This window comes from Mus musculus, chromosome X (genome assembly GCF_000001635.26).
Source record: "Mus musculus strain C57BL/6J chromosome X, GRCm38.p6 C57BL/6J".
NCBI lineage: Eukaryota > Metazoa > Chordata > Mammalia > Rodentia > Muridae > Mus > Mus musculus.
Genome location: NC_000086.7, coordinates 141,527,039 through 141,540,598, shown reverse-complemented (window position 1 = coordinate 141,540,598; position 13,560 = coordinate 141,527,039). Strand labels below are relative to the sequence as shown.

Below are 13,560 nucleotides of genomic sequence, written 5' to 3'. Positions count from 1 at the left end.
CCTGTCTATAATTCATGATCTTGTTTGAAATTCTTAATTTGATGTCAGTTACTGACACACAGACAAATAAGGCACTGGAAGATAAAAGCCATCAAGTTAAATGTCATCTGAGGTGTATTTTGTCTAGACCAAGAGCTAGAAATTTATTATTATTATTATTATTATTATTATTGTTATTAAAATTCCTGTAAGGCTGGAGATGATGGCTCACACTTTGAATCTCAGTACTTGGGAGACAGAGGCAGGTTGTTCTGTGTAAGCTCAAGGTCTACATAGTGAGCTCAAAGCCAGCCAGGGTTACAAAGAAGACCCTATCTAAAACAAGACAGAAGAAAATGATTTATTTGTAAAGTAATAGATGTTTCGAGAGGACTTTTATCCATAATTAATTTTGTTCATTCTCCCCAATCTCTGCTTCCCATTCCCTGCCCATTTCCTTGTCCTTTCCCTAGGTGCATCCTAAGAATTCTCAGTAGTTTCTGAGGCTTTATTGTCCTTTTGTGTTTTTTTTAATTATGTATTTTACTCATTTACATTTCCAATGCTATCCCAAAAGTCCTCCATACCCTCCCACCCACTCCCCTACTCACCCATTCCCACTTTTTGGCCCTGGCGCTCCCCTGTACTGAGGCATATAAAGTTTGCAAGTCCAATGGGCCTCTCTTTCCAGTGATGGCCGACTAGGCCATCTTCTGATACATATGCAGCTAGAGACATGAGCTCTGGGGGGTACTGGTTAGTTCATAATGTTGTTCCACCTATAGGGTTGCAGACCCCTTTAGCTCCTTGGGTACTTTCTCTAGCTCCTCCATTGGGGGCCCTGTGTTCCATCCATTAGCTGAATGTGAGCATCCACTTCTGTGTTTGCTAGGCCCCAGCATAGTCTCACAAGAGACAGCTATATCATGGTACTTTCAGCAAAATCTTACTAGCGTATGCAACGGTGTCTGTGTTTGGAGGCTGATTATGGGATGGACCCCCGATTATGGCAGTCTCTAGATGGTCCATCCTTTCGGCTCAGCTCCAAACTTTGCCTCTGTAACTCCTCCCATGGGTGTTTTGTTCCCAATTCTAAGAAGGGGCAAAGTGTCCACACTTTGGTCTTCGTTCTTCTTGAGTTTCATGTGTTTTGCAAATTGTAACTTATATATTGGGTATTCTAAGTTTTTGGGATAATATCTACTTATCAGTGAGTACATATCATTTGAGTTCTTTTGTAATTGGGTTACCTCACTCAGGATAATGCCCTCCAGGTCCAACCCTTTGCCTAGGAATTTCATAAATTCATTCTTTTTTAATAGCTGAGTAGTACTCCATTGTGTAAATGTACCACATTTTTTGTATCCATTCCTCTGTTGAGGGGCATCTGGGTTCTTTCCAGCTTCTGGCTATTATAAATAAGGCTGCTATGAACATAGTAGAGCATGTGTCCTTCTTACCGGTTGGAACATCTTCTGGATATATGCCCAGTAGAGGTATTGTGGGATCCTCCGGTAGTACCATGTCCAATTTTCTGAGAACCCCCCCTAGGAATGTGGCACAGTTGTAGACTGCTTGCTTAGATTTTGCAAAGCCCTGGATCCAATCCCCAACAGAAAATAAAATGTAACCGAACTTATGTTTACTAAACCTAAAATATTTATGATATCATGTTTCATCGAGATGTTTGCTGATCCTGACACAGTCTCATCTATGTAAGTTCCCACTCTAAATTAAGCAATGCAGTAGAATCTATTTTATTTATTTGGACACTGATAGAAGCATAATTTGTACAATTAATTTACAAATAGTATTTGATATATCTATTTTTTTTACTCAGAACTTACCTTTTCTCCTTTTATACCACTGCAGTCACATTTTGATCCAGAAGAACACCCATGGCAGGCCTATAGGAAATAAAGGGGAAAATCATTAAATACAAACTTAACAGCAACTCTCCAACTTAAAAATCAACTTAAGGCAGTAATTCACACTTGCAAAATCAATATAAGAAAACTATGAAAGGATGCATGCAACCAACAATGGCTTTTTATATTCAATATCTTGTTATATGTATTTCTTTCAATTTCTCACAATGAGCAAATAAAAGCTTATAATTCTAAACTAATAAGTATCTCTTCATTTTTACATTTATTTATTCTGTGTGTGTGTGCTCATGCATGTGTGTGTGTGTGTGTGTGTGTGTGTGTGTTGCACACATGCTGTAGAATATGTGTGGTATTTGGAAAACAACATGAAGCAATAAAAATCAAGTTGCTGGGTTTTGTAGACATCTCCTTTACATGCTGAGAAATACCTTTTTGCTTTTGTTTTCTTAAGACAAGAGTGTCTCTACTATCCAGTTTCTGGCCATCCAGGAACTCAGTATGGAGTTGCACTCACAGAGATGCCCCTGCCCCTGCCCCTGCCCCTGCCCCTGCCCCTGCCCCTGCCCCTGCCCCTGCCCATGCCCATGCCCATGCCCCTGGAGTGCTGGGACTAAAGGTGTGTGCCACCATGTCCAGCTAAGAAATAACATTTTAAAGATGCTAAACTGAAAAGAGAATTCATAAGACGTTCTCGTTCATATGCTTTGCCACTTGTCCAGGTTGTAAGAACACCTTTTTTCCCCTTCTTCTTCTTCTTCTTCTTCTTCTTCTTCTTCTTCTTCTTCTTCTTCTTCTTCTTCTTCTTCTTCTTCTTCTTCTTCTCCTTCTCCTTCTCCTTCTCCTTCTCCTTCTCCTTCTCCTTCTCCTTCTCCTTCTCCTTCTCCTTCTCCTTCTCCTCCTTCTCTCCTCCTCCTCCTCCTCCTCCTCCTCCTCCTCTCTCCTTCTCCTCCTCCTCCTCCTCTCTCCTCCTCCTCTCTCCTTCTCCTTCTCCTCCTCCACCTCCTCCTCTTCCTTCTTCTTCTTCTTCTTCTTCTTCTTCTTCTTCTTCTTCTTCTTCTTCTTCTTCTTCTTCTTCTTCTTCTTCCATTTGTAATGAATCACTTCGCAGTCTGTAGCAGCACATGACCATGGAAACTAGCCAAGAATAACTGCCACTTGATGTCAGCTTACTTCTCAGCATTCACAAGTGGATCATAAAGCATCTAATACTGTATTTTATCTCCCTTTTCCCTATGTGCCTGCTCTTTCATCACTAATAGCTCAATTCTTAACCATTCCAAGCTTCAGGCTAGAGGCTCTGAATTCAACCACACTAGGGAATAATGTTCTGGAGCCAGAAAAGTATCATTCTCTACTATAAAAACACATAGAGACTGGGAAGATAGTAAGGGACATTCTAATCCCCAAAACATACACTACTATAGAGCTGGAATGCTTAGGACAAAACAACCCAAGAGGAATTAGAATAACATATGCAAACAACACAGCATTTATGCACAACAAACCTGAACACATTTTGTCAAACTGGCTTCTGAAAGTTTTGTACAAGGAAAATATAAAACTCTGTTAATCATTGTTTCATCTTTAGCACCTGTAGTTTACCATGTAAGCTAGCCTCCTATCTTGTCTTCCTCTAGTTATTACTGGAGAATCTCCCTAAATATTATTTAACTTCAGCTCAAACTAGATGCCACCATCTTGTTGAAACCTGTTTTCCTGGTTATAAAGGAGTGTGTTCCAGTAAAAGCACAATCTGACACTTCAGCTTAAAGTCTGTTATTGTGTTGGATATGTTTTTTTTATATACTTGACACATGCTAGAGTCATTTGGAAAGGAAGACTCAGTTGAGAAAATGACCCCTGTGGGGCATTCTCCCCCAAAGTGATTTATTTGGGAGGGCCCAGCCCACTGTGAGAAATGTCATGTCTGGGCAGGTAGTCATGAGTTGTATAAGAAAGCAAGCTGAGCAAGCCAGAAGAACAAACTAATAAGCATCACTCCTCCATGACCTCTATTTCAGTTCCTGCCTCCAGGTTCCTGCCTTGACTTGCTGCCTGGACTTTTCTCAGTAACGGGCTGATTGACAGTGATTGGGGCATGAAAGCAAAACAACCCCTCTCCTCTCCAATTTGCTTTTGGTAATGGACTTTAGCACAATAATAGGAAGCAAACTAGATAGTTATGCAGTCGTAACTAGTACACATTAGGGACATAGATTTTATTGTTTTCAGTATTACATGTTTAACTACATTCTAGGTTTGTTGACACACAGTCATTCATCAAATGAGAAGGGTTATTATTGAAGGCAAGAAGACTTGTTAGGCACAAGATAAAAATATAAATAAACTCATATAAAATACTCAGTTTAGGAACAGAGGTCAACTTAAAATATGTAATTCTGGCATATGCAAAGATGAGTTATTGGTTCTAAACTATGAATTTACAAAATTTAGAAGCCACACATTCACTAATTCGACAGCTAGGGTTATAAAGAGAAACCCTGTCTCAAAAAACAAAAACAAAAACAAAACAACAAAAAAGAATAGTCAACAGTCATAATATCTGAATTAAATTGTACATATTGTGAACACTCAATTACAGAAATTAATTGAAGAACAAAGGGTAATTATTATTTACAATGGATAATAATGTAACAATATTTGACATTGGTAAGTGTATCTACATTTTAATTAAGAAGATATGCAGAGGAGATTTTGTTATAAATTAAAAATAACATCCTTTGCATTTTCAGACATTTATAATAAATTTTCCTCTGAAAAGGGATTACCATTCCGAATATAGTGCAAAGACGACTAATAGAATTTTATTAATACAATTAAAAATAATATGAACTCCCATCACACATGTATTTGCACTTCTCAATATCTAACAATAACCCCTAAATCTTAAAAATAAAATGTATAAACAAATAACACATTTTATATACTTGTAGCATTCCTTATATCCAATGTTTCTCAAAATTAATCTTTCATCATATCAAAGTTCATTATGAACAAACGTGAAGTATACTTTAGAGAGAAAAACCCCTAAAAGTATTTAAGAATATAGGGATAGATAGATGCCTCACTGGTTAAGACCACTGGCTGCCCTTCCAGAGGACCCATATTCAATTCCCAAACCCCACATGGCAATTCACAACTGTCTGCAACTCCATTTCCTGGAGTCACAATAATGGACATAAAATAAAATTAAATATTCATTATTTAAGAATTATAAAAATTTTGATTGAATTTAATTTAAAATTTTAAGTTATAATCTGTTTATGCCAGATAGGTTATTTTTTTAAATAAGATTGTGTTATTCATTTTTGGGGCGGGGGAAGAGGGCGGGGACACACCAAAAAAGCCAAGTCATTGTAACACACCAACCATTAGATGGCACTTTTCATGAAGTTATTAATGAGTAGCCGTAAGAGGTGGTCCTAAGTATATATCTCATTAGATGGAACAGCTTTTAATTTTTAGGCAGCATCTACTCATATTGACAAAATATCTAGTAAGCACAAAGCACAATAGTGAATCTATGAGTGATATAAAAACTATGCAGACCTGGGTGCTTGCTGATCCAGCTGTAAACAAATGAAAATGAAATTTAAATTAAGTGGAATAATGCTATAGCAGTAATTAAAATAAAAACTAATAACATACAAGAAATATATCTTGATCTTTCTGTAGCAACTGATTCATTATGAGATCATGGATATGTTGTCTATACACTCTAGGGTTTGTTTCTCATTTATGACAGATAGGGATAATATGATCTCCCGTGGTAGATTAAGCTTTAACTAGAGTTCTATAGGATTTACCAAGTAAAAGAAAATGACTGGTATCAATGATTATTATAGTTAAGAAAGACAATTCCCTTGAGTCTAAAAATTATTCATAGCACTCGAAAGAATAGGCAGAAAAGATTTCTAAAGGAAAAAAAATAACTACTACACCAAGCCATACAGTTAAAGACAAATTTAGATGAGACCAATAGTGAGATAAAATAAATATTATGTATCTCAGTTGAAAAGAATTCCTAAGTCTACATGAAAAGTACAATCAACAAGTCGTGTTTATTGGCTTCTTTCTGAGGCAGAGTTATGTCTCAGACTAACATGTAACTTGTACAACTCTTGCTTCTGTCTCTCAAGACCTAGTTTGATTGCTTCAGTATTATGGGGGAAAGTTTATTTCTACAAAATCATAGAAGTTTGTTAATGCATGATAATTATGAATCTGTAGATTTTTTTCTTTTTTATCCTGAGAGAAAATATAGAAAAAATTAAAGAAAAATGAACAAAGTGTATATTATACCACATTAAAACATAGCTTAAAACTATAATAATTAAAGCAGTATGGAACTGCTCAAAAATTTATTGCTCGAAATAATTAATTACTTAGTAGGTATAGGATAAGTATAGAAATAATTTTAGAAGTTAAAATGTGAAAATAAAACTGATCAGAATATTGCTTGAAGTATTTTGGGCATTGTCATCTTTTGTAAATTGAAATATGTGTTTATACATAATGAAGCATCTTAAAAGTACACAAGTGTAAATGAAGTACCTTTCTTTATACCTTCAACACCCTCCCAAGCAGTGCTGCTGACTGGGAGCCAGGTGTCCAAATATTAGAGCCTCTGAGAGTCACTCTTCACTCAAACCATAATTTTTAAACATTAGAAAAAGAGAAACTGAGATTGTTTACTCACATCTTAATATCTGGAAAATGGAAATGAAGAAAATATCTAATAAAAAATAAATTTTAAAAAAAGAACCTCAGATGACATAGAACATATGACATTAGTCTTTCTAGCTTTGTGTCATCTCATTTAGTACAGTCTTTTCTAATTCTATCTATTTATGGGAAAATTGTAATTTCACTTTATTCATTAACAACTGAATAGTGTTTCACAGTGCAAATATACTATATTTTCATTAGCCATTCTTTGGGTGAAGGGTACTTTAGGTGGTTTTTATTTTCTAGATACTTTGAATAGAGCAGAAATAAACATGGCCTAACTATTATCTGTGGAATGAGATGTTGAGTCATTTGACCACATGCCAAGGAGTGGTATGCCTGAGTCATAGGATAGATTTATTTTTAGCTTTTTGAGAATTGTCCACATTGAGTTCAAGTGGCTAAACCAGTTCTCAACACCACCAACACTATTTGTTGGTAGTTGTTTTGTTGATCTTTGCCATTCTGACTTGGGTAAGAGAAAAATCTCAAAGTTCATTTGACAAACATTTTCCCAGTGGTTAGGTACAATGAACATTTTAAAGCTGTTTATTTGCCATTTTTCTTTCTTCTTTTGAGATCCCTGTCTTTCCAGGTCCATCATTTGAAAGGGTCATTTGGGTTTGTCTGTTTGTTCATTTACACTCTTTGGTTTTTGTATATTCTGAATATTGAATCTCTGTCAGATGCACAGCTGGCAAGAGTCTCTCCCATTCTGTAGGCTTCCTTTTTCTCTCACTTTTTTTTATTAGATATTTTCTTTATTTAAATTTCAAATGTTATCCCCTTTCCTGGTTTCCCCTCCCCCCTCCCCCTGCTCCCCAACCCACCCATTCCTGCTTCCTGGCCCTGGCATTCCCCTATACTAGGGCCTAGAGCCTTCACAGGACCAAGGGCCTCTCCTCCCATTGATGACCTACTAGGCCATGCTCTGCCATATATGCAGCTGGAGCCATGAGTCCCACCATGTGTTTTCTTTGATTGGTGGTTTAGTCCCAGGGAGCTCTGGGCATACTGGTTGGTTCATATTGTTGTTCCTCTGGTTGATTGTTTCTTTAGCCACGCAGAAATTCCATTTGTCATTTGTTGGCTTTAAATTGTGGGTAAATGAAACCTTATTCAGAAAGTCCTTTCCTATGTGTATGTCATATACAGAAGCTTCTGTTTTCTTCAAGCTGTTTCACTGTTCCAGGTTCCACACTGTGGTCTGTTGATCCACTTGGAGTTAGCTTTGGAGTATGATGATAAATAAGGGTCTAATTTTATTCTGCATGTGGACATCCATGTTTTTTGAAGAGTACAACTTTATTTGTAATGTTTTAGATTGTAACTTAATTATTGCATTCCTCCCTCCCTCTTTCTCCTTCTGAACTGCTCCATATATTCCTCCCTACTCCCTTTATATTCAAGGACATCTAGTTTTCACATCACAATTTGTTGAAGATATTTTCTTTCCTCCAGGTTATATTTTTGGCATCTCTTTCAAATATAAAGTGGCTGAATATGAAGTACTTACATTTAGTTTTTCAATTTCTTTCTATTTGGTCTACATATCTTTTTTTTTTATTTTGATCAGGATTGTGTTGGCTATCCTTGGTCTTTTATGTCTCCTTGTGGATTTTAAAGTATTTTTTCTTAAAATGGGTAACATATTGAGAAGTTAAAATTATAAAAAGATGAAAAGGAAGCACTGAAGTCCATATTCCTGACATCTGTTTAATCAGTCCCTCTTTGAAAAATCACAAAAAGGGCCAGAGAGGTGGCTAGCAGTTAAGTATGCTTGCAGCTTTTGCAGAGAGGCAGTGTAGATGCCAGCACCCACGTCAAAAGCTCACAGCCACCTGTAAGTTCACCTGCAGGGAGATCTACAATCTCTTCTAGCCCCCATAGACACCCATGTGCACATGCCATTCAATCACACACTACAGATACACACACATGAATAAACATAATGCAAATCTGTTTAAAGACTTTAAAATTATCATAACAAAAATGTCAAAGATCATTCTGAGTGAATTAACCCAGACCCAGATAGACAAACTTGGTATGTACTCCTAAGCAGATATTTGTTGAAAATTGCATCACTCCACTGACACAAAGAATCTAAGTAACAAGGAGAGCTCAAGGAGGAACACTTGAATCTCACTGAAATGAGAAATAGAATAGACAACTTAGGTGAACAGAAGATTGGATGGGGTGGAGATAGGAACAGAAAGAAGCAGGTGAGGAGAGGACAGAGAGAGAGGGTACTGGAAGAAACAACTGGAATCCGGGAGGCATCTCTGGGAAGAGCTACAAACCTAGTGCAATAGAAACTCTCATGAATCTGTGATGGTGACCTTAGCTAAGAATTCTATCAGTGGGGAATATGAAGCCTAAATTGGTCATCTCCTGTAATCAGGCAAGACTTTGCATGTGGGGGGATTGGGCCACCAACACACCCACAAAACCTTCCACTTACAATTTTTCTGCCTACAAGATATGCAGGGTTAAAGTTGAAGGAGAAATTGAGGGCCCAACTTGAGACCCATGCATGAGAGAGAGCCTACCTCTCACACTATTAAAATCAGCCCCAACTTAGCTGTCATCTGAGAGGCTTCACCCAGCAGCTTTATGGAAACTGATGAAGAGACCAACAAACATTATGCAGAGCTTGGGAAATCTTGCAGAAGAGAGCTAAAAAGGATTGTAGGAGCCAGAGGGGTCAAAGACACCACATGAAAACACATAGAATCAACTAACCTGGAACCATAGGGGCTCACAGAGACCAAACTGTCAACCAGCGAGTTCTTAGGACTCTCTCTTAGGTCTTCTGCACATATGTGTAACTTGGTCTTCATGTGGGATTCCTAAAAGGAGCTGTCTCTGACTCTGTGCCCACATTTGGGACCCTTTGCATAATCCTGGACTGCCTCGTCTAGCTTTAATAAGAGAAGATGAACTTAGTCTTACTGCAACTTGATATGCCAAGACTGGTTAATATAAATAGGAGGCCTCCCCTTTTCTGAGGAGAAAGGGAAGATGAACAGATGAGGGCAAAGGCGTGAAGGGAGACTGCAGTGAGAGTATAAATTAAATTATTTTTTTAATTTGAAAATAATCAGAATTGAAAAGTGAAAATACTTAATAGGGTAAACACACATATCAATTATGAGGGTATATTTATATATCATTTATGAGAAATATGATTTATAAATATATAGTATTATATATTCATACATATATTGTATACACATACATACATACATACATACATATACATATGCATATATATAGCCCTCATAACATTATGAAGTCAAGTACTTCAATTTTAAAACAGGCAAGAAATGTGAATAATTATTTATTTTAAAGAGATGTATGCAGAAAGCATGTGCAAACATACTCAATGTTATTAGCCATGCATGAGGGAAATGAAAACCAAAAATATGATGAAATACAAATTCATACATACTAGCTCTTTCTAGTTTAAAAAGACAGAGAATATTAACATCACTGAGAATAGAACCCTCATACATCACTGGTAGAGTTGCAGAACAATATAGCCACTTTAGAGCAGTCTAGCACTTACTAAAACAATTAAACACATTGAGCAAACTATTCCATCCTTAGGCATATATCTAAGAAAATTAAAAATATGTCTGTAAAACCTCTTATGTATGTCTACATTACAAATTACAAAACATGATTACAAATAATATTCCAAATGTGAGAAAACATCCAGATATACATCAAGATGAACTAATTAAATAAACTGTAGTATATATATTCAATGAAATATCATTTGACAAAAAAGAGGAGGGAAGTATTGTTTCATGCTACCACATCCATAAGCTTTTGAAATATTGTATTAAGTAAAAAAAACCCACAAATACAAAATATTATGCTGGCATTCACTTACTGCTATTAAATGTTGAGAATATATTGAATTATATGAACAAGCAGACTGACAGTTGCTTGTGGCTGATGTCAATGGGAAGAAAAAGCTAAGGGATGTGGTTTTCTTAACATATGGATAAAAAAGGTCCAAAAATAATTTGGGGTATAGTTGTAAAATTCTATATACATATTCTATACAACTACTGAACATATGCTTTGAATAGACAAACTGAATACTGTGTAAATTATATATCAAAGATGCTATTTAAAATCCAAGTAAAGAAATAAAATATAGGAAGGTCATCTTGTCAACAACTAAAAAATATTAAGACATTTCTTTACTTGAAAACTTAGTGGGCTTACCCCAAGGTTATGAGATGTTTCTAAAAATATGAGACTTCTGAATAGGTCATAAGAATGTAGGCCCATATCCTGGGCTTCAATAAGCTCCCATTTCCTCAGGGTGATGCTAAACATGCAAAATGAACCTTATATAGGTTACATGGCTTGCTGTTGCTGAAGAGAAGTTGGGTATTCACAGAGCTTCCACATCTCATAATGGGTAGCAACTCTGTATTTCTTGAGATCATGTTTTTAGTACAGTGATAAGTCAACTTATCTGGCTTTTTCTTGCAAAGTACAATAGCTATCATAAGTTCTCAAGTCTTTTTTTTTTCCTAAAACATCCTTGAAAATAAAGTTTACTGAGAGGATAGCCCCTCACCTCTGAAGATGTACATTAGATGCCCATGGAATATTTTCTTCAAACATCATCTTGACATTTGGAATTTCAAGAAAATGAACAAAAGCAGGATATAAACAACTATAACAGACATGTGCCTTTAAAATTATTAATTTTATTAAGGGTGATATTTTATTAGGCTAATATAAGACAATTTGTGGTGAGGTTTTTAGGTATATGGTGTTTTACTGTCTGTAAATTACTTTTAAACAATCATTGCACACACATAGAAACACTAGGCAGCAAGAGACAGATGTGTAAAGCAAACACAGAAAAATACTGAGTCTAGATGAAGATATAATTGTTTTTATTACATATTCTTACTATGTTTGAAAATGCTAGTAAAATCTTAGGTAAGACCACTGAGGAAAATGTTGGAAACAAATATCCTTAGAATTTCAAAAAAGGAAGCAAATTTCAGAATGTATGATATGATGTTTATCAGAGACATCAAAAGCCTAAGATTACATAGAAAGGTTGAAATAAAAGAAGAAGCTAGGCACAATAATCACCAAAGAAAGCTGGTACCACTACATTAATTTTAGACAAAATGGATTTTAAGGCAAAACACATTACAAAAGATAAAACAAGGTCACTGCAATGAAAAAAGATTTGGTCACAAGAAAGATTCTGTTTAAAATACTTTAAATTATGCACACTAATAATATCTCCAAGATATATAAAGTAAAAACCAACAGATTGATAAAGGTACACAAATCTATGTAGTTGTTAAACAAACCTCTCATAACCAGTATAACACACAAACAAAAAACCTGTAAGGACATATGAATATTTGAACATGACTAACAAACTTATACTAATGGACATTGATGATATAATGAATGTACCCATTAAATGAAGAAGCCCAACTTATGAGTTAAATCCCAGATATTTATTAAAAGTGACCATATACTATAGTCTAAAGATCATATACAACATAATATTTCAGTATAATTCTATTGAACTTAAGGAAAGGATTCAAATCTAACCAAACAATGCCAGAAAACAGATACATAGGACTGAATATGAAGGATAAATATCAGACTGTTTTTTTAAATCAAGAAGTATATATGTAAATGTATATATGCATACTACATAATATGTGATGAAGTTTTATTTAACATAAGTACTAGCAATTTTTGAAATGAAAAGAAATTTTGGAAAAAAACCCACAAATGTCACACAGATTAAATGACCCTAGGGATAGAAAATTCAAAAGAATTTCATCAGAAAATAATTTAATAAAGTTGCTGAGTATACGTTAATATGTTGACACAAATTAGATTTTATAAGCCAGAAAATAACAAAGAGCCTGCTTACACAGACACTTTAGTATTTAGTCTTCTACTCTAAAAAGTGTAGGAAAAAAGTGAGGAAAATATATACACTATAGCACTTGTTGAAATAAAGATGGCTTAATAAATGCACTGCATGGATAAATGCAGTAGCTGGTAACTATATCAAAAGGCCTACAATTACAAGAAATAGCATATCAATAACATTCACATACTCAAAATATGAAAACACAACTTACTGATTTACCTGGAAATGGTATAATATTAGAAGAACAATGGAACATAGGTGTTGATAAAAATATTTGCACATTATTTTACTGATTGAGGAATTCTAATGTGATGACGAAGAGGACTGATGATTTTCAGTACAAGTTAAATTTTGGGGCCACAGGTACCCAATATCTATGTCATTCCAATATGTAATGGCTCTTCTTGTGTGTTTAAGACACTATTAGAAGACATTATTTTAGTTTAGTTTTATATTTTATTATGTGTATGTGGGTATTTGTCTCTATCTGTACCATGTGTGTGCCTGGTGCCTATGGAAGCCAGAAGAGGGAGTTGTATAGACCATGGTTGTAAGTTGCCATATGGATGCTGGGAACTGAACCTAGTTCCTGTAGAAGATCATCTTGAACATCACAGCACAACACAAAATCTCCACTGGAAGAACAACTGTTAAAGTGCTTGTTGAACTCATAGTTGAATAGTTTTGTACAACTTTGCATGATATCCTATCACAAGCCATAAACACATCACATCTCTTCATAATAAATGCTTACAATAAAAGTGTTAGAAGAGTTGTAATGGATTTTATAAATTAACTAATGTGCTCCTATCACTTTAAATGTGAGAAAATTCAGAGCCCATCAGTAACAGAGGCAGAGCCAGAATCACTCCCTTGACTTCTCCAATATTTCAAATTGATTCTCATTTGCTTACAAATTCTGAGCAAAAGCCAAGACATTTTGCCAGATTTTCTCTGAAGGGGAAACATTTTCTTCTCGCTATAATGGAAGTTTTCTTTAAA

General features: G+C 35.4%; 1 protein-coding gene across 5 annotated transcripts in view; it reads right to left on the bottom strand.

Moving 5' to 3' along the window:
• Col4a5 (collagen, type IV, alpha 5) overlaps positions 1–13,560 on the bottom strand; it is a 213,867-nt gene that overhangs the window by 148,638 nt on the left and 51,669 nt on the right. For all 5 annotated transcript variants that reach the window (XM_006528696.3, XM_006528697.4, XM_017318372.2 and 2 more), the window contains one exon: positions 1,827–1,886. In XM_006528696.3, coding sequence (XP_006528759.1) covers positions 1,827–1,886 — 60 coding nt within the window. The remainder of the gene's footprint in view (positions 1–1,826; positions 1,887–13,560) is intronic.